A 21,088-nucleotide genomic window follows, 5' to 3' on the forward strand; every position below is an offset into this window, starting at 1 on the left:
TCATCCTCTCTCTCGTCTTCTATTCATCGTCTCTCTGTCGTCTTCTATTCATCCTCTCTCTTGTCTTCTATTCATCCACTCTCTTGGCTTCTATTCATCCTCTCTCTCTCGTCTTCTATTCATCGTCTCTCTGTCGTCTTCTATTCATCCTCTCTCTTGTCTTCTATTCATCGTCTCTCTGACGTCTTCTATTCATCCTCTCTCTGTTGTCTTCTATTCGTCCTCTCCCTGTTGTCTTCTATTCGTCCTCTCTCTGTCGTCTTCTATTCATCCTCTCTCTCTCTCGTCTTCTATTCATCGTCTCTCTGACGTCTTCGATTCATCCTCTCTCTCTGACGTCTTCTATTCATCCTCTCTCTCGTCTTCTCTTCATCGTCTCTCTGTCGTCTTCTATTCATCCTCTCCCTTGTCTTCTATTCATCCACTCTCTTATCTTCTATTCATCGTCTCTCTGACGTCTTCGATTCATCCTCTCTCTCTGACGTCTTCTATTCATCCTCTCTCTCGTCTTCTCTTCATCCTCTCTCTCGTCTTCTCTTCATCGTCTCTCTGTCGTCTTCTATTCATCCTCTCCCTTGTCTTCTATTCATCCACTCTCTTATCTTCTATTCATCCTCTCTCTCGTCTTCTATTCATCGTCTCTCTGTCGTCTTCTATTCATCCTCTCACTTGTCTTCTATTCATCCACTCTCTTATCTTCTATTCATCCTCTCTCTCGTCTTCTATTCATCGTCTCTCTGTCGTCTTCTATTCATCCTCTCTCTCGTCTTCTATTCATCGTCTCTCTCTCGTCTTCTATTCATCGTCTCTCTGTCGTCTTCTATTCATCCTCTCTCTGTCGTCTTCTATTCATCCTCTCTCTCTCGTCTTCTATTCATCGTCTCTCTCTCGTCTTCTATTCATCCTCTCTCTCGTCTTCTATTCATCCACTCTCTCGTCTTCTATTCATCGTCTCTCTGTCGTCTTCTATTCATCGTCTCTCTGTCGTCTTCTATTCATCGTCTCTCTTGTCTTCTATTCATCGTCTCTCTGTCGTCTTCTATTCATCGTCTCTCTGTCGTCTTCTATTCATCGTCTCTCTGTCGTCTTCTATTCATGCTCTCTCTTGTCTTCTATTCATCCTCTCTCTGTCGTCTTCTATTCATCCTCTCTCTTGTCTTCTATTCATCCTCTCTCTTGTCTTCTATTCATCCTTTCTCTTGTCTTCTATTCATCCTCTCTCTGTCGTCTTCTATTCATCCTCTCTCTCTCGTCTTCTATTCATCGTCTCTCTGATGTCTTCTATTCATCCTCTCTCTTGTCTTCTATTCATCCTCTCTCTGTCGTCTTCTATTCATCCTCTCTCTGTCGTCTTCTATTCATCCTCTCTCTCTCGTCTTCTATTCATCGTCTCTCTGATGTCTTCTATTCATCCTCTCTCTTGTCTTCTATTCATCCTCTCTCTGTCGTCTTCTATTCATCGTCTCTCTGATGTCTTCTATTCATCCTCTCTCTTGTCTTCTATTCATCCTCTCTCTGTCGTCTTCTATTCATCCTCTCTCTCTCTCGTCTTCTATTCATCCTCTCTCTTGTCTTCTATTCATCCTCTCTCTGTCGTCTTCTATTCATCCTCTCTCTGTCGTCTTCTATTCATCCTCTCTCTGATGTCTTCTATTCATCCTCTCTCTTGTCTTCTATTCATCCTCTCTCTGTCGTCTTCTATTCATCCTCTCTCTGTCGTCTTCTATTCATCGTCTCTCTGATGTCTTCTATTCATCCTCTCTCTTGTCTTCTATTCATCCTCTCTCTCGTCTTCTATTCATCGTCTCTCTGTCGTCTTCTATTCATCCTCTCTCTTGTCTTCTATTCATCGTCTCTCTGATGTCTTCTATTCATCGTCTCTCTTGTCTTCTATTCATCCTCTCTCTCGTCTTCTATTCATCCTCTCTCTGTCGTCTTCTATTCATCCTCTCTCTTGTCTTCTATTCATCCTCTCTCTTGTCTTCTATTCATCCTCTCTCTGTCGTCTTCTATTCATCGTCTCTCTGACGTCCTCTATTCATCGTCTCTCTTGTCTTTTATTCATCGTCTCTCTCGTCTTCTATTCATCGTCTCTCTGTCGTCTTCTATTCATCCTCTCTCTTGTCTTCTATTCATCCTCTCTGTCGTCTTCTATTCATCGTCTCTCTGACGTCTTCTATTCATCCTCTCTCTGTCGTCTTCTATTCATCTTCTCTCTGACATCTTCTATTCATCCTCTCTCTTGACTTCTATTCATCCTCTCTCTGTCGTCTTCTATTCATCCTCTCTGTCATCTTCTATTCATCCTCTCTCTGTCGTCTTCTATTCATCCTCTCTCTGTCGTCTTCTATTCATCGTCTCTCTGACGTCTTCTATTCATCGTCTCTCTTGTCTTTTATTCATCCTCTCTCTCGTCTTCTATTCATCGTCTCTCTGTCGTCTTCTATTCATCCTCTCTCTTGTCTTCTATTCATCCTCTCTCTGTCGTCTTCTATTCATCCTCTCACTTGTCTTCTATTCATCCACTCTCTTATCTTCTATTCATCCTCTCTCTCGTCTTCTATTCATCGTCTCTCTGTCGTCTTCTATTCATCCTCTCTCTCGTCTTCTATTCATCGTCTCTCTCTCGTCTTCTATTCATCGTCTCTCTGTCGTCTTCTATTCATCCTCTCTCTGTCGTCTTCTATTCATCCTCTCTCTCTCGTCTTCTATTCATCGTCTCTCTCTCGTCTTCTATTCATCCTCTCTCTCGTCTTCTATTCATCCACTCTCTCGTCTTCTATTCATCGTCTCTCTGTCGTCTTCTATTCATCGTCTCTCTGTCGTCTTCTATTCATCGTCTCTCTTGTCTTCTATTCATCGTCTCTCTGTCGTCTTCTATTCATCGTCTCTCTGTCGTCTTCTATTCATCGTCTCTCTGTCGTCTTCTATTCATCCTCTCTCTTGTCTTCTATTCATCCTCTCTCTTGTCTTCTATTCATCCTCTCTCTTGTCTTCTATTCATCCTCTCTCTTGTCTTCTATTCATCCTCTCTCTTGTCTTCTATTCATCGTCTCTCTGTCGTCTTCTATTCATCCTCTCTCTTGTCTTCTATTCATCCTTTCTCTTGTCTTCTATTCATCCTCTCTCTGTCGTCTTCTATTCATCCTCTCTCTCTCGTCTTCTATTCATCGTCTCTCTGATGTCTTCTATTCATCCTCTCTCTTGTCTTCTATTCATCCTCTCTCTGTCGTCTTCTATTCATCGTCTCTCTGATGTCTTCTATTCATCCTCTCTCTTGTCTTCTATTCATCCTCTCTCTGTCGTCTTCTATTCATCCACTCTCTCGTCTTCTATTCATCGTCTCTCTGTCGTCTTCTATTCATCGTCTCTCTGTCGTCTTCTATTCATCGTCTCTCTTGTCTTCTATTCATCGTCTCTCTGTCGTCTTCTATTCATCGTCTCTCTGTCGTCTTCTATTCATCGTCTCTCTGTCGTCTTCTATTCATCCTCTCTCTTGTCTTCTATTCATCCTCTCTCTGTCGTCTTCTATTCATCCTCTCTCTTGTCTTCTATTCATCCTCTCTCTGTCGTCTTCTATTCATCCTCTCTCTTGTCTTCTATTCATCGTCTCTCTGTCGTCTTCTATTCATCCTCTCTCTTGTCTTCTATTCATCCTTTCTCTTGTCTTCTATTCATCCTCTCTCTGTCGTCTTCTATTCATCCTCTCTCTCTCGTCTTCTATTCATCGTCTCTCTGATGTCTTCTATTCATCCTCTCTCTTGTCTTCTATTCATCCTCTCTCTGTCGTCTTCTATTCATCGTCTCTCTGATGTCTTCTATTCATCCTCTCTCTTGTCTTCTATTCATCCTCTCTCTGTCGTCTTCTATTCATCGTCTCTCTCTCTCGTCTTCTATTCATCCTCTCTCTTGTCTTCTATTCATCCTCTCTCTGTCGTCTTCTATTCATCCTCTCTCTGATGTCTTCTATTCATCCTCTCTCTTGTCTTCTATTCATCCTCTCTCTGTCGTCTTCTATTCATCCTCTCTCTGTCGTCTTCTATTCATCGTCTCTCTGATGTCTTCTATTCATCCTCTCTCTTGTCTTCTATTCATCCTCTCTCTCGTCTTCTATTCATCCTCTCTCTTGTCTTCTATTCATCCTCTCTCTTGTCTTCTATTCATCGTCTCTCTGTCGTCTTCTATTCATCCTCTCTCTTGTCTTCTATTCATCCTTTCTCTTGTCTTCTATTCATCCTCTCTCTGTCGTCTTCTATTCATCCTCTCTCTCTCGTCTTCTATTCATCGTCTCTCTGATGTCTTCTATTCATCCTCTCTCTTGTCTTCTATTCATCCTCTCTCTGTCGTCTTCTATTCATCGTCTCTCTGATGTCTTCTATTCATCCTCTCTCTTGTCTTCTATTCATCCTCTCTCTGTCGTCTTCTATTCATCCACTCTCTCGTCTTCTATTCATCGTCTCTCTGTCGTCTTCTATTCATCGTCTCTCTGTCGTCTTCTATTCATCGTCTCTCTTGTCTTCTATTCATCGTCTCTCTGTCGTCTTCTATTCATCGTCTCTCTGTCGTCTTCTATTCATCGTCTCTCTGTCGTCTTCTATTCATCCTCTCTCTTGTCTTCTATTCATCCTCTCTCTGTCGTCTTCTATTCATCCTCTCTCTTGTCTTCTATTCATCCTCTCTCTGTCGTCTTCTATTCATCCTCTCTCTTGTCTTCTATTCATCGTCTCTCTGTCGTCTTCTATTCATCCTCTCTCTTGTCTTCTATTCATCCTTTCTCTTGTCTTCTATTCATCCTCTCTCTGTCGTCTTCTATTCATCCTCTCTCTCTCGTCTTCTATTCATCGTCTCTCTGATGTCTTCTATTCATCCTCTCTCTTGTCTTCTATTCATCCTCTCTCTGTCGTCTTCTATTCATCGTCTCTCTGATGTCTTCTATTCATCCTCTCTCTTGTCTTCTATTCATCCTCTCTCTGTCGTCTTCTATTCATCCTCTCTCTCTCTCGTCTTCTATTCATCCTCTCTCTTGTCTTCTATTCATCCTCTCTCTGTCGTCTTCTATTCATCCTCTCTCTGATGTCTTCTATTCATCCTCTCTCTTGTCTTCTATTCATCCTCTCTCTGTCGTCTTCTATTCATCCTCTCTCTGTCGTCTTCTATTCATCGTCTCTCTGATGTCTTCTATTCATCCTCTCTCTTGTCTTCTATTCATCCTCTCTCTCGTCTTCTATTCATCCTCTCTCTGTCGTCTTCTATTCATCCTCTCTCTTGTCTTCTATTCATCGTCTCTCTGTCGTCTTCTATTCATCGTCTCTCTTGTCTTCTATTCATCCTCTCTCTCGTCTTCTATTCATCCTCTCTCTGTCGTCTTCTATTCATCCTCTCTCTTGTCTTCTATTCATCCTCTCTCTGTCGTCTTCTATTCATCGTCTCTCTGACGTCCTCTATTCATCGTCTCTCTTGTCTTTTATTCATCGTCTCTCTCGTCTTCTATTCATCGTCTCTCTGTCGTCTTCTATTCATCCTCTCTCTTGTCTTCTATTCATCCTCTCTGTCGTCTTCTATTCATCGTCTCTCTGACGTCTTCTATTCATCCTCTCTCTGTCGTCTTCTATTCATCTTCTCTCTGACATCTTCTATTCATCCTCTCTCTTGACTTCTATTCATCCTCTCTCTGTCGTCTTCTATTCATCCTCTCTGTCATCTTCTATTCATCCTCTCTCTGTCGTCTTCTATTCATCGTCTCTCTGTCGTCTTCTATTCATCGTCTCTCTGACGTCTTCTATTCATCGTCTCTCTTGTCTTTTATTCATCCTCTCTCTCGTCTTCTATTCATCGTCTCTCTGTCGTCTTCTATTCATCCTCTCTCTTGTCTTCTATTCATCCTCTCTCTGTCGTCTTCTATTCATCCTCTCTGTCGTCTTCTATTCATCCTCTCTCTGTCGTCTTCTATTCATCGTCTCTCTGTCATCTTCTATTCATCGTCTCTCTGTCGTCTTCTATTCATCCTCTCTCTTGTCTTCTATTCATCCTCTCTCTGTCATCTTCTATTCATCCTCTCTCTGTCGTCTTCTATTCATCGTCTCTCTGATGTCTTCTATTCATCCTCTCTCTTGTCTTCTATTTATCCTCTCTCTGTCGTCTTCTATTCATCCTCTCTCTCTCTCGTCTTCTATTCATCCTCTCTCTTGTCTTCTATTCATCCTCTCTCTGTCGTCTTCTATTCATCCTCTCTCTGTCGTCTTCTATTCATCCTCTCTCTGATGTCTTCTATTCATCCTCTCTCTTGTCTTCTATTCATCCTCTCTCTGTCGTCTTCTATTCATCCTCTCTCTGTCGTCTTCTATTCATCGTCTCTCTGATGTCTTCTATTCATCCTCTCTCTTGTCTTCTATTCATCCTCTCTCTCGTCTTCTATTCATCGTCTCTCTGTCGTCTTCTATTCATCCTCTCTCTTGTCTTCTATTCATCGTCTCTCTGTCGTCTTCCATTCATCGTCTCTCTTGTCTTCTATTCATCCTCTCTCTCGTCTTCTATTCATCCTCTCTCTGTCGTCTTCTATTCATCCTCTCTCTTGTCTTCTATTCATCCTCTCTCTGTCGTCTTCTATTCATCGTCTCTCTGACGTCCTCTATTCATCCTCTCTCTTGTCTTCTATTCATCCTCTCTCTGTCGTCTTCTATTCATCCTCTCTCTCTCTCGTCTTCTATTCATCCTCTCTCTTGTCTTCTATTCATCGTCTCTCTGTCGTCTTCTATTCATCCTCTCTCTGTCGTCTTCTATTCATCCTCTCTCTGATGTCTTCTATTCATCTTCTCTCTGACATCTTCTATTCATCCTCTCTCTTGTCTTCTATTCATCCTCTCTCTGTCGTCTTCTATTCATCCTCTCTCTGTCGTCTTCTATTCATCGTCTCTCTGATGTCTTCTATTCATCCTCTCTCTTGTCTTCTATTCATCCTCTCTCTCGTCTTCTATTCATCCTCTCTCTTGTCTTCTATTCATCCTCTCTCTTGTCTTCTATTCATCCTCTCTCTCGTCTTCTATTCATCGTCTCTCTGTCGTCTTCTATTCATCCTCTCTCTTGTCTTCTATTCATCGTCTCTCTGTCGTCTTCTATTCATCGTCTCTCTTGTCTTCTATTCATCGTCTCTCTCGTCTTCTATTCATCCTCTCTCTGTCGTCTTCTATTCATCCTCTCTCTTGTCTTCTATTCATCCTCTCTCTGTCGTCTTCTATTCATCGTCTCTCTGACGTCCTCTATTCATCGTCTCTCTTGTCTTTTATTCATCGTCTCTCTCGTCTTCTATTCATCGTCTCTCTGTCGTCTTCTATTCATCCTCTCTCTTGTCTTCTATTCATCCTCTCTGTCGTCTTCTATTCATCGTCTCTCTGACGTCTTCTATTCATCCTCTCTCTGTCGTCTTCTATTCATCTTCTCTCTGACATCTTCTATTCATCCTCTCTCTTGACTTCTATTCATCCTCTCTCTGTCGTCTTCTATTCATCCTCTCTGTCATCTTCTATTCATCCTCTCTCTGTCGTCTTCTATTCATCCTCTCTCTGTCGTCTTCTATTCATCGTCTCTCTGACGTCTTCTATTCATCGTCTCTCTTGTCTTTTATTCATCCTCTCTCTCGTCTTCTATTCATCGTCTCTCTGTCGTCTTCTATTCATCCTCTCTCTTGTCTTCTATTCATCCTCTCTCTGTTGTCTTCTATTCATCCTCTCTGTCGTCTTCTATTCATCCTCTCTCTGTCGTCTTCTATTCATCGTCTCTCTGACGTCTTCTATTCATCCTCTCTCTGTCGTCTTCTATTCATCGTCTCTCTGTCATCTTCTATTCATCGTCTCTCTTGTCTTCTATTCATCCTCTCTCTCGTCTTCTATTCATCCTCTCTCTCTCGTCTTCTATTCATCCTCTCTCTTGTCTTCTATTCATCCTTTCTGTCGTCTTCTATTCATCCTCTCTGTCGTCTTCTATTCATCCTCTCTGTCGTCTTCTATTCATCCTCTCTCTGTCGTCTTCTATTCATCCTCTCTTTCTCGTCTTCTATTCATGTATGTATGTGTGACTCTATAGCTCTGAGTCTGTGTGTTATTTCATCATTTTTAATCATCTTATCCTTAATTAGTATTAATTATTAATCATTCTTAGTCATTTTCTTTTTACCTAGATGTGTCTTGTCTTTACCTGTAAGTGCTGAACTGTAGAAACAAGCTCACTGTGGTTAAGATCCCTGAGTGGGAGCATTGGCTGCAGACACTGAGACTATGCACGCCTTGTTCAACTGTTATCTACTGTAGATTTATGACAGCAGGAGAGGCTGCAGGTGTTCAACATCTGCTGTGACAAGTGCATGCCTTGGTCTGCTGTTATCTACTGTTGTTATGACTACATGATGAACTGCTGACACACACACACTCAGAGCTATAGAGTCACACACACACACACACACACACTCAGAGCTATAGAGTCACACACACACACACACACACACACTCAGAGCTATAGAGTCACACACACACACACACACACACACTCAGAGCTATAGAGTCACACACACACACACACACACACACTCAGAGCTATAGAGTCACACACACACACACACACACACTCAGAGCTATAGAGTCACACACACACACTCAGAGCTATAGAGTCACACACACACACTCAGAGCTATAGAGTCACACACACACACACTCAGAGCTATAGAGTCACACACACACTCAGAGCTATAGAGTCACACACACACTCAGAGCTATAGAGTCACACACACACACACTCAGAGCTATAGAGTCACACACACACACACTCAGAGCTATAGAGTCACACACACACACACACACACACACACACTCAGAGCTATAGAGTCACACACACACTCAGAGCTATAGAGTCACACACACACACACACACACACAGAGCTATAGAGTCACACACACACTCAGAGCTGTAGAGTTTTAACACTGTGATCTTTCCACTATAAATAACACTTTAAATGATGACAATTTAGACCACCATCGCTCTAATAATTAATGAGAACAATTACTAGTGTTTCTCAACTTTTCTAAGGCGACTTTACACTTAAGATTCACAACAATACGAGTTTAAACTTTAAACTACTTGCAAAAAACTGTGGTCTGCAACATTAAAACCTGCCAGTTTAGTCCACTGACTGGACGAGACTGTGTATTTTTTTCTCCGTCAGCTTCGTGCTGCCTTCACGGGAAGTCGGAGTATCGTCTCTAAAATTTTACCCACATGGCGTTTACTGTGTAAACTCAGATGAAAAGGGGCCACAAACACATTTAAATAGGTTACTTCCCCACAAAAGAGGAGGTGAGACTTAATCATGTGTGTTGACTCAGCAGGGATGATATTAAATAAGTTGATCTACAGGAGAAAAATATTTCAATATTATTATATTGAGGAATGTAATGTCCATGTTTGATGCTGCTCTGACCCCCCTCCTCCTTTCAGGGTGGAGCCTGCTGGAGTCCGATGGTTGAGACCAGGTCTGAGGAAGTGTAAGTGTGTTTTTCATTTGATTCATGAAAACATTCAACCATCTTCAGACTGTGACATCACTCATTCAAAGTGCCAATCAGTGAACAGATGATAGATCAATAACTGCAGCTGGATTCTCTCCATCAGATTCCTGTCAACTCACAATCGACACAAACACAGTAAACAGAAGGATCCAACTGTCTGACAGCAACAGGAAGGCGACACGTGTGGAGGAGGATCAGTCATATCCTGATCATCCAGACAGGTTTGACTGGAGGCCTCAGCTGCTGTGTAGAGATGGTCTGACTGGTCGCTGTTACTGGGAGGTCGAGTGGAGAGGAAGAGTTTATATATCAGTGAGTTACAGAGGAATCAGAAGGAGAGGAGACAGAGAAGACTGCAGGTTTGGAATGAATGATCAGTCCTGGAGTCTGAACTGCTCTGATGGTGGCCGTTTCTCTGTCTGGCACAATAAGAGAGAAACAAAGCTCTCATCCTCCTCCTCCTCCTCATCCTCCTCCTCCTCCTCCTCTGGTAGAGTAGCAGTGTATGTGGACTGTCCTGCTGGCTCTCTGTCCTTCTACAGAGTCTCCTCTGACACACTGATCCACCTCCACACCTTCAACACCACATTCACTGAACCTCTTTATCCTGGATTTGTGTTCTGGTACTGGTCCTGGTCCTGGTCTGGTTTCTCCTCAGTGTCCCTGTGTTCTCTACCAGGAGGGAGAGTCTCCTCCTGGTAGAATGGAACGAGAACCATTAGACAAAATGGGTCCTAAGACCGACCCCTGAGGCACACCATATTTAACTGGACAGAACGAAGAGGCATAGTTGTTTACAGACACGCAAAACTTCCTATTTGACAGGTAGGATGAAAACCATTCTAGGGCAGTACCAGAGATCCCCACCCAGTGCCTCAGTCTGTCTAACATGATGTTGTGATCAATGGTGTCAAAAGCAGCGCTAAGGTCCAGGAGTACCAGGACTGAGCACATGCCTTCATCAGCAGACATTAAAAGGTCATTGGTGACTTTAAGCAGGGCAGTCTCAGTGCTGTGGTACTTCCTAAAACCAGACTGAAACTTTTCAAATAATTTGTTATTTTCCAGCACAGTGAGCAGCTGTTTGGACACAATTCTTTCTAGAATCTTTGCAATAAAAGGCAGTTTTGAAATTGGTCTAAAATTATGTGGGAGGGAGGGATCTAAACCAGGTTTCTTTAAAAGTGGGTTCACGCAAGCCGTTTTAAAATAATCAGGGACACAACCAGTAGATAGGGAGCTGTTGAAAACAGAGATCAAATGGGGCCCAACAGAATCTATTACTTTTAGTAAAAATTTTGTAGGTATTACATCAAGTGGGCCGGAGGACACTCTCATTTGTGATACTGTTTTTAAAAGCTCAGACAAGTCGATGGGATAAAACTGGTTAAAACTCTGTTGTTGCTGGTGAGGAACCTCTGAGTAAGAGGCCACGGGGGTAATAGAGGCTCTGATTGACACCACCTTATTGGTAAAATAAGATAAAAACAATTCACAGTCATCATTACTTCCAGCTGAGGCACAAGGAGGGGTTGGGTTTACCAGCTGATCCACAGTCTTAAACAGAAACCTGGGATTGTGTTTATGTGTAGTAATGAGTTCAGAAAAATAGTGTGTTCACGCATCCTTAACCATGTTATTGTAGTTAATTAATAAATCCTTCAGACTGAGGTAATGGACTTGGAGACTGGATTTTTTCCTGCATTCCCTTTTTAGGCTGCGAATGCTGTCATTTATCCAGGGTTGCTTACTAGCTTTAGACGTAGGCCTAACCTTTAGAGGAGCAGTAATATTTAGTGACGACAAGCAGATATGATTGAAGTGATCGACCAGATTGTTGGTGTTGGAATCAGACAGGTGTTGGCTTTGGCTCTGAAAGAATGCGCAAAACTTTGAAACACTTTGTTCATTAAAGAAGCGAGAACACACGGAGCTTGGTGAGGCGGCATGAGTAACAGGCGAATCGCAGCTAAAAACAATACATCTGTGGTCAGATATGGTCATGTCCACTAATTCCACAGAGGAAATGCTGACACCCAGGGTAAAAACCAAGTCCAGTGTATGACCACGGTTATGTGTTTGCCCTTTGACATGTTGTTTGAAGTTAAAAGAAGTGGCCATATTTAAAAAGTCAGTTGCATTAACATTGTTGTGGTCATCAACATGAATATTAAAATCGCCACAAAGAACAATTCTGTCATAATTTAAAACCAGAGTAGATAAAAATTCAGGAAGTTCTGATAAAAATCCTCCAGGCGGTTTTGGGGGGCGATAAATTATAACAAATATGACAGGTTGCAGCCCTCCAACTTTAAGAGTGAGAACTTCAAAGGAGTTAAAGTCATCACAGCGTACTTGATGACATTTAAAAATTTTCCTATACACGCTCACTAGCCCACCACCACGACCACTGACCCTCGGTTGACTAAAGCAATCATATTGAGGCGGACACAGTTCAGCTAGCTGGCTATAGTCATTCATCTGCAACCAGGATTCAGTTAAAAACATAAAATCTAGATTTGCAGACAAGATAAAATCATTTAAGATAAAAGTCTTACTTGAAAGTGATCTCACATTGAAGAGAGCCATTTTAAATGAGTTTGTTCTGGGTGCTGGAGTTGGTGCAGTTGTCCTAATCCTTAAGAGATTACTATGATTTCTGTGTGGGATGTGCACATTTCGGTTTACTGGTCTATGCGTGATGATGACAGGAATAGAAGTCTGTGGAACAGCGCTGGGAGCAGACGGCTTTACATGCCAGCAGGTGGAGACAGTTGTTTGTGGCAGTGAGCCAGAGATCTGTTCAGGTGTGCTGCGTTAAATTAAATTACTAGCTAACTTAACGTTACCTTTGTTCAGTTGCGTTGCGTTGTCTTGCTAGTTAGTTAACCTGACGTTTAGCTAGCTAGTCCAGTAATTTTACCTAGTATTTGGCTAATAACTATGAAGGACTAAAAATGACAGAAAAATAAATAAATAAAAGTAGAAATAAATAAATAAATGCAGAAATACAGTAAACATTTTAGTAATATAAATGGCTATTTCTGTATTTTCACATGTATTTATTTATGTATTTATACATTTCTTCCTAAATTTATGTATTTATTTATTGACATATTTATATATTTATTTATATATTTATTTATTTCTGTATTTCTGTATTATAACATTTATTTTTCCCTGCGCCTGTATGCTAACTGAGTGGGGGGTGCCAACATCAGTCTGAAGCAGGATTGGTTGGAGCGATGTGATCGAATCTACTACTACTGCCTTGATTTCACTGGTACAAAGAAGCCTTCTTGGTACTGCTGCTTGAGTAAATTGAAGTTTTTAGTTTTATGTAGCCTGTATGGAGACCTTTGTTCAAGCAACTGCTAATGATTTAAGATCATTAGTGCAGGATTCTGAGAACAATGCGCCCAACGACTATCTCCAGTTTCGTTTGTGCAGAGTAATCGAGGATTTAGTTCAGTTCAGTGCTGATATGGATGTGGAAGTTGAGGTAGCAGTGCTAGAGAGTCTTCAAGAAATCCTCTGCTAGCTTCACATTCTCTCTGAGACAGAGGAAGATCATGTAACCTTACAGTTTCATTTAGTTATAACATACACTGGTTTGAGAGTCTGCAGGGTTTGTTGACTTACAGTAGTTTATAAGCTGTCACTAACTGCATTGCACATTATGGTTGTGCTCTGCAAGTTAAAAACAGGTTACAGTTTATTGATTTGAGAGTCAGGAGGATGTGTTGACTTACAGTAGTTTATAAGTTGTCATTAATTGTAGGCTGCATGGTTGTGCTCTGTAAATGAAAAACAGGTTACAGTTATAGTATTCCTTAAAGCCATGCAGTTTTATTAGCAACCTGGATTGGACGCAGCAGGTGATACAACATTCGTAATAACCACCAGAGACTTGAGACTTGACTTGGACTCTAGCTCAAAGACTTGTGAGCATCTCTGAAATCACCTTACCTTACCACCAGTCGGCCCAGCAGTCTGGATGGTAGCAGGTGTTATGCGCTCGTGCCAAAATGCGAGGGGCGCGCAGGGCGCATCCCACAAAACGCTTACTGTCTATAGAAAACAAGTGGAAAAAATGCCTCTTTCGCTGCAAAACCCTCCCTCTTTCTAATCACTACTTTATACTGAACTCTATGACCTCACCTATTCCGTTCATAATATCTAGCCTATTGATGTCCGTCCTGGATGATATCCCTCATATGTTGCTCTTCCTAACAACTTTGTTCATCAGGGATGTAAGGGTAGAAGATGTTCTATTACTGTAGAAACTGTAAAGGTCATTGAGGCACAGATATTGGGCTATACAAATCAAACTAACTTTACTTGAGCTAAGTCTCTCTTAGACCACGTTTGTAATTAGGCTTAAAAGACTTAAGTGCTTTTGCAGATAACTGACAGCTAAGCAAATGATACTGATCTGAACTGAATTAGTGATCACTGTGTTTTGGATGTAGCCTACTGTGGTCATATTTGTGTCATGTACACTGTATGTTTTTGATGATCAGAGTCCAAAATCTATTAACTCCACCGAACGACAGCGACCTGGATGAAACTGTGATCCAAATTCTGCAGCACCATCCCAACTGTGGTTACAAAATGATGGTGGGGCACCTCAGTGCACAAGGCATCCGCATACAGAGTAAGTGTAGTAAATTACCATTCACTGGCTCTGGGGGTAGTTTACTAACAGTTCGGGATTTGGGCTACTTGCTAATTTACTGTGAGATTGGGAAAGGGTCTACTTGTTTTTTGAGTACACCTAATTCTCTGTGCTTTTTTGCATATTATAGGACAACGTGTGCAGGAATCCATGCGGCGTGTGGATTCTCAGGGAGTTATGATGCGCAGCCTTCAGCTAAACCCACGAAGGCGCAGGAGGTACTCTGTACCAGCGCCAAACAGTATGTGGCACATCGACGGAAATCACAAGTTGATAAGGTATCTGAGAAAACAATGAATGATGATGAGTCTAGTTTAAAAGATATTTGATTTGCAAAATCAATTCTTAGCCATTCTAATTTTTAATTTTGATGCCGCAAAACTTAAGTCAGGATAAAGAGATTTTCAGGGTGACCCTGCATTTTTTTCCTTGTCAGTGCAAAGGTCTGGTGTGTTGTGGGCAGAATATTTCCACTTCTTCTCTCCCTGTGGCTCCGTGTTGACAGTAAACTCATGTTTTCACAGTGTTGTCGGAGTCAGATCGTCCCTGTGATAGTGTGAGGGGGCTGTAATGCAGGGGTCAGTATTACAAGAGAAAAACACCTTGATAAACACGTTCTGCTGTTTTTAAGATGGCTGAAGGTAACCAGTTGTTTTAGATCGGCCCAAACAAAGTGTTACCTGGATGTTGACGTGCTTCATCAACACGTGACTGGACGACAGTCACCTGTGATTGGTCGGTTAGCTCTCAAATAACGAGGAAAGCCGGGGGTAGATGTTACTTTTTGCTCAGGTGAGTTTGAATCACGATCGCCGCAGTAGATTAATGAAACTCGTCAGGAACATGTTTGTGAATGTGTGACGAATCTGTAGCTGCACAGCATATTTCAGAATGAGCCGTGATTTAAATGATTGGATTTCTCCGCTGTGAGCCACAGACTGCAGCCTGATTCACTCAGTCTGAAAGGAGGCAGGTCACCGTCAATCATTTCATCAGGTTCTCCTCACACGTCCAGAGAAGGATCACGGTCGACGGCGTTTAGATCATCTGCTGCAGCAAACTCAGGGGGCTGAGTTTCATACTGTCGATCAGTCCAATCAGTGACTAATTCTCATTGTTCTTCTTTAGTCACAGTACTGCATCTCCAGGTAATACACCCTGTTAACATGTCTTTAAATAAACCTCAACACGTTCTTCTGGAGAGCGAGGACAGAAGATTAAGACTTCAGGTGGCTGCTGGGTAAATAGTGAGGATGTTGGACTGAACACAGTCAGACTTTGTTTGTCTTCTATTAAACATCACGTTCTGTATTTTAGCATCCTGTGGTGCCGGATCAAAGACGGGAGAGCTGGAACCTGTTGTTTCCTCCGGTCTCATTTATAGTCCAGCCTGACCCTGAGGCCGGGAGTGACCACGAGAGGCTTTCTGCTGGTCATGGAGGAGGACGACCTCTCTTCAGACTCTGTGTTGTCAAAGAGACAGAGGGAGGCTCAGGACCTGAAGGACAAAGCGCTTCAACCCTGTACTTAAACTGGGCTTTACAGAAACCTCCGCAGGAAGCGGCCCCTCCCGCTGCAGCTGCCAGCTCTTCTTCTGGAGCGGTGGGAGTCTGGGGTTACGGCCTTCGCCGTCCCGGGTCAGAGCGCCCCGCACGCGCTCAGAAGGACACTTCTCTGCTGTGGCTACTCCAAAGCGGTCAGACAGGCTGCTCCTCCGTGCTGACAGAGGTCCAGTGTTATACCACATCTGGATGTCATTATTGGAGACATAAATGTAGTGGCATTTTCAGTGTTTTATTTAAAAAAGAAAGAAAATATTCTCCAGAACAGGGAAAAGTAGACTTTGTATTTTCTCTACCCTCCTGGGAAACATCCATCCATCCATCGTCAACCGCTTATCTGGAGCCGATCCCAGCTGATCTCACAGAAACACGTGAAATGAAACGACCCCTTAACCCGGATTTACGCGGCGGTGGCACGTAATGTGTTAAAACTACGTGTCGGCAGCAGGAAAACAAAGTCAGCGAGGCTCATTTGTCGTGGTGGACGCACGGATTCCTGGTTCAACAACGTCACACGGTGGGCGGCGGAAAATGTGGTTTTCTAGTTTACGAAACGTGCTCCTTTTCTCATTTATTACAGTGGATTAGTTCTATATAACTAACTTGTCTGTGACGTAACTATCAATTTATAGATGGAGTAGTTTTAAAGAAGGTTAAATAGATTGTTCCCTTTTCTCATTTTCAAACGTATTTTCTGTCGTAGCAGCGAATAATATTAATAATTATTATAATGAATCAGAAGACTTTCAGTCGTTACCACGGCAACTACACGTCACGTTACGCGCGCTTCCTCCCGCCTGTTTCTCCCGCCACCTGACTACAGTAAGTATCTCTGTTTGTTAAAAAGTTATTTCTGTAGCTGTAGCCTGATCTGTGCTGCGTTCGGAGACGAGGTTAAATTTGTTAGTGCTGCGTTATCTTTCACACGGCTGCCCGCCAAAGCAGTTAGCTCGCCGGCCAACAACATGTGTTTGTCCGACAGCGTGCTGTTAATGAGGTTAAAGTTTTATTCAAAGTGCAAAGTAAATGTCAGAAGTGTAACGAAGGAGAATCGCCGCCATCAGGGATGGACTGGAATAAAAAGTGGACCTGGAGTCTTTGCAGAGGATTTGACTGCTCAGTGCGACTCAGTGTCGCTGAGCGTTCACACCTGATATAATTAATGCAGAATTAAATGCACCACTAACTTACAGATAGAAGATCGTTTCCTCAAAGAGAAACGAGGAAAAGCAGATCGCTCACTGATCCGCTGGTCCCAGGCAGACGTGAGAAACAAACTGGATCTAAGAAGAAAGATCATTTATTAAACAGTGTTTTGGTGCTTAGACGTATTATAAAATGAGTCAGATAGCACTTTGACTAAATGGTGTTGTGAAAAATGTTCTAACTAATACATGTGACTGATAATCCTGCTTAGTTTCCCTGCCTCCAGTCCTTCTGGAACATTTTCACTTTGAAATGAACTGGTTTCATGTTATATTGATCAAAGGCTTAAGCAGAAATGACTTTCTCTGCAGCTGCTTCAGTCCAGAAGAAGGGATCCGGTGCACGAGGAGGCCCCAGACAGAAGATCAAGAGTTGGCAAGTCTCGGTGAGGATACTACAGTAGTAACACTACACTACAGTTTTTGCAATTTCCACCATTTATTAACTCATCTAATTAATCATAATCAAGCACGATGTTTGGTCAGCTCCACTACAGACTCACAGTGTCACTGATATATATACTTGTGTGTGATCATAATCATGAGTTCAGACCTTTTAAGGACAAGTGAATGTATGTTTTTGTCTCCAAGAGTTAAGGGACACCAGCAGTCCAGGTTCCGGAGGAGCTTCTCACAGATGTGAGAATGAAAACTGCGAGGCCGGTGCTTTTTGGTGCAAAGCTCTGAGCCGAGAGAGGATTCATCCAGAGAAATGTCTTCCATGGCAGAGAGGCTGTGTTCCATGGCTTCTCCCTACAACTGCTGTGGCGGTGAATGAAAATGGCCAGTTAAAATTAGCATTATATCAAATCTTCTCGTACTTATAGTTCCTCAAATGTTGGTGTAGAGAGCGCACGTGTTTATATTTAACAGTGTTTCTAAATGACATTTGTTCTAAAATGCGAATCTCATTCTAAGCTTATTCTCTAAGCTGTGAAATTTAATAGCTGAATAACAAAAGTCTGGTTGGTTTTGACAGTTCTGACCAGCGTATCTTTGACCAGCTAAGTCGACTGCGTCTTAATATTTGTGCTGATAACTGTGCTTCAACATAGCGACAGTTGGAATAGTGCTGTGGCCAGTTTGGATTAATTGTTGGCTTTTAAAGCACAGTTTTGAAAGCGAGGTTTTGGGAAATGCATCTGAGGGACTGAGGAGAAGCTGTAGATACATCTTCATAACTTCATAACTTCTTTCTGTTTTGCAGTATGTCAGCTGCCTGTTCCTGCGCCAAGGTCAATTTGTGAATGACCTCGTGACCTCCCGCTCACTCCAGGGAAGCATATTTCTGTGGTCACCATCAACGCTATGTTGTTGTGAAAGCCATCCTTAATGTTTCCCACCGTGTGCAACGCAAAGCTTTTTATCACCATGTCATTTTCAGGCTAATAGCTAATACATCATATATTTGTATCTCTGTACAGTGTATTCACTTATTGTCTAACACAAACAGTAGCCCTCCAGGTTGTCTTTGAGTGGCCATAACATACATTTGAACAAATAGTAAATGCTGTACTACTGACGCACGTTATCTTATCAGGACGGGACTGAGGAGCCACCCATATATGAGGGCTTGTTCCTGGCCAAGGACCAGCAAGTTGCTGCCTTTGTTGACCTCGTCAGAGGCAACATGACGAGTGTTAGAACATTTCATTTGGTTTTTATTATAGTTGTTTTAGTTTGGGCTTTTCATGCATCTTAAAATGTGTTTGTGTTTGCTTGCAGAGTGGTGTTTATCTTTCCTTAGTAGCAGCCAAGTATTATATTTATCATAGATTTTGTTATAGTATTATATTTATCACAGATTTTGTTATAGTATTATATTTATCACAGATTTTGTTGTAGTATTATATTTATCATAGATTTTGTTATAGTATTATATTTATCACAGATTTTGTTGTAGTATTATATTTATCACAGATTTTGTTATAGTATTATATTTATCATAGATTTTGTTATAATATTATATTTATCACAGATTTTGTTATAGTATTATATTTATCATAGATTTTGTTATAGTATTATATTTATCACAGATTTTGTTGTAGTATTATATTTATCACAGATTTTGTTATAGTATTATATTTATCATAGATTTTGTTATAATATTATATTTATCATAGATTTTGTTATAGTATTATATTTATCATAGATTTTGTTATAGTATTATATTTATCATAGATTTTGTTATAGTATTATTATATTTATCATAGATTTTGTTATAGTATTATATTTATCACAGATTTTGTTATAGTATTATATTTATCACAGATTTTGTTATAGTATTATATTTATCATAGATTTTGTTATAATATTATATTTATCACAGATTTTGTTATAGTATTATATTTATCATAGATTTTGTTATAGTATTATATTTATCACAGATTTTGTTGTAGTATTATATTTATCACAGATTTTGTTATAGTATTATATTTATCATAGATTTTGTTATAATATTATATTTATCATAGATTTTGTTATAGTATTATATTTATCATAGATTTTGTTATAATATTATATTTATCACAGATTTTGTTATAGTATTATATTTATCATAGATTTTGTTATAATATTATATTTATCACAGATTTTGTTATAGTATTATATTTATCATAGATTTTGTTATAATATTATATTTATCACAGATTTTGTTATAGTATTATATTTATCACAGATTTTGTTATAGTATTATATTTATCATAGATTTTGTTATAATATTATATTTATCACAGATTTTGTTATAGTATTATATTTATCATAGATTTTGTTATAATATTATATTTATCACAGATTTTGTTATAGTATTATATTTATCATAGATTTTGTTATAATATTATATTTATCATAGATTTTGTTATAGTATTATATTTATCACAGATTTTGTTATAATATTATATTTATCATAGATTTTGTTATAGTATTATATTTATCACAGATTTTGTTATAGTATTATATTTATCATAGATTTTGTTATAGTATTATATTTATCACAGATTTTGTTGTAGTATTATATTTATCATAGATTTTGTTGTAGTATTATATTTATTATAGATTTTGTTCTAGTATTATATTTATTATAGATTTTGTTCTAGTATTATATTTATCACAGATTTTGTTGTAGTATTATATTTATCACAGATTTTGTTATAGTATTATATTTATCATAGATTTTGTTGTAGTATTATATTTATCACAGATTTTGTTATAGTATTATATTTATCACAGATTTTGTGATAGTATTATATTTATCATAGATTTTGTTATAGTATTATATTTATCACAGATTTTGTTCTAGTATTATATTTATCATAGATTTTGTTCTAGTATTATATTTATTATAGATTTTGTTCTAGTATTATATTTATCACAGATTTTGTTCTAGTATTATATTTATCATAGATTTTGTTGTAGTATTATATTTATCATAGATTTTGTTGTAGTATTATATTTATCACAGATTTTGTTGTAGTATTATATTTATCATAGATTTTGTTGTAGTATTATATTTATCACAGATTTTGTTGTAGTATTATATTTATCACAGATTTTGTTATAGTATTATATTTATCATAGATTTTGTTATAGTATTATATTTATTACAGATTTTGTTATAGTATTATTATATTTATCATAGATTTTGTTATAGTATTATATTTATTACAGATTTTGTTATAGTATTATTATATTTATCATAGATTTTGTTATAGTATTATATTTATCATAGATTTTGTTATAGTATTATATTTATCATAGATTTTGTTATAGTATTATATTTATCATAGATTTTGTTATAGTATTATATTTATCATAGATTTTGTTGTAGTATTATATTTATCACAGATTTTGTTATAGTATAATATTTATCATAGATTTTGAAAATGATTATAATAACAATAATAACAATAGGACTAGTAACAATAGTCGTTGCAGTAGAGGGTGTCGAGCAGGAACACGGGGGCAGCAGGTGACCCGCAACCACAGATCCAGACTCCACAGCTCCAGAGCCAGAAAACCTGCAGGAAGTGATAGGAGGAGAGAGGAGAGAGACGAAAGCACAAGACTACCAGAAAGGGGAGAAGTTGTGTT

The 21,088-nt window shown here is 39.7% G+C and overlaps 1 protein-coding gene across 1 annotated transcript in view; it reads left to right on the top strand.

Annotated features, from left to right (window-relative positions):
* Positions 1-18,734, top strand: part of LOC119911798 (NLR family CARD domain-containing protein 3-like) — a 31,737-nt gene extending 13,003 nt beyond the window's left edge. The window contains exons 8-13 of the mRNA XM_038730729.1: positions 9,484-9,530; positions 9,658-10,379; positions 14,078-14,211; positions 14,363-17,385; positions 17,591-17,769; positions 18,207-18,734. Coding sequence (XP_038586657.1) covers positions 9,484-9,530; positions 9,658-10,256 — 646 coding nt within the window. The 3' untranslated portion in view covers positions 10,257-10,379; positions 14,078-14,211; positions 14,363-17,385; positions 17,591-17,769; positions 18,207-18,734. The remainder of the gene's footprint in view (positions 1-9,483; positions 9,531-9,657; positions 10,380-14,077; positions 14,212-14,362; positions 17,386-17,590; positions 17,770-18,206) is intronic.
* The last annotated feature ends 2,354 nt before the right edge of the window (positions 18,735-21,088 follow it).

This window comes from Micropterus salmoides, unplaced genomic scaffold (genome assembly GCF_014851395.1).
Source record: "Micropterus salmoides isolate LMB-PRFRI ecotype aquatic unplaced genomic scaffold, ASM1485139v1 Ms_hic_scaffold_2, whole genome shotgun sequence".
Lineage (NCBI taxonomy): Eukaryota > Metazoa > Chordata > Actinopteri > Centrarchiformes > Centrarchidae > Micropterus > Micropterus salmoides.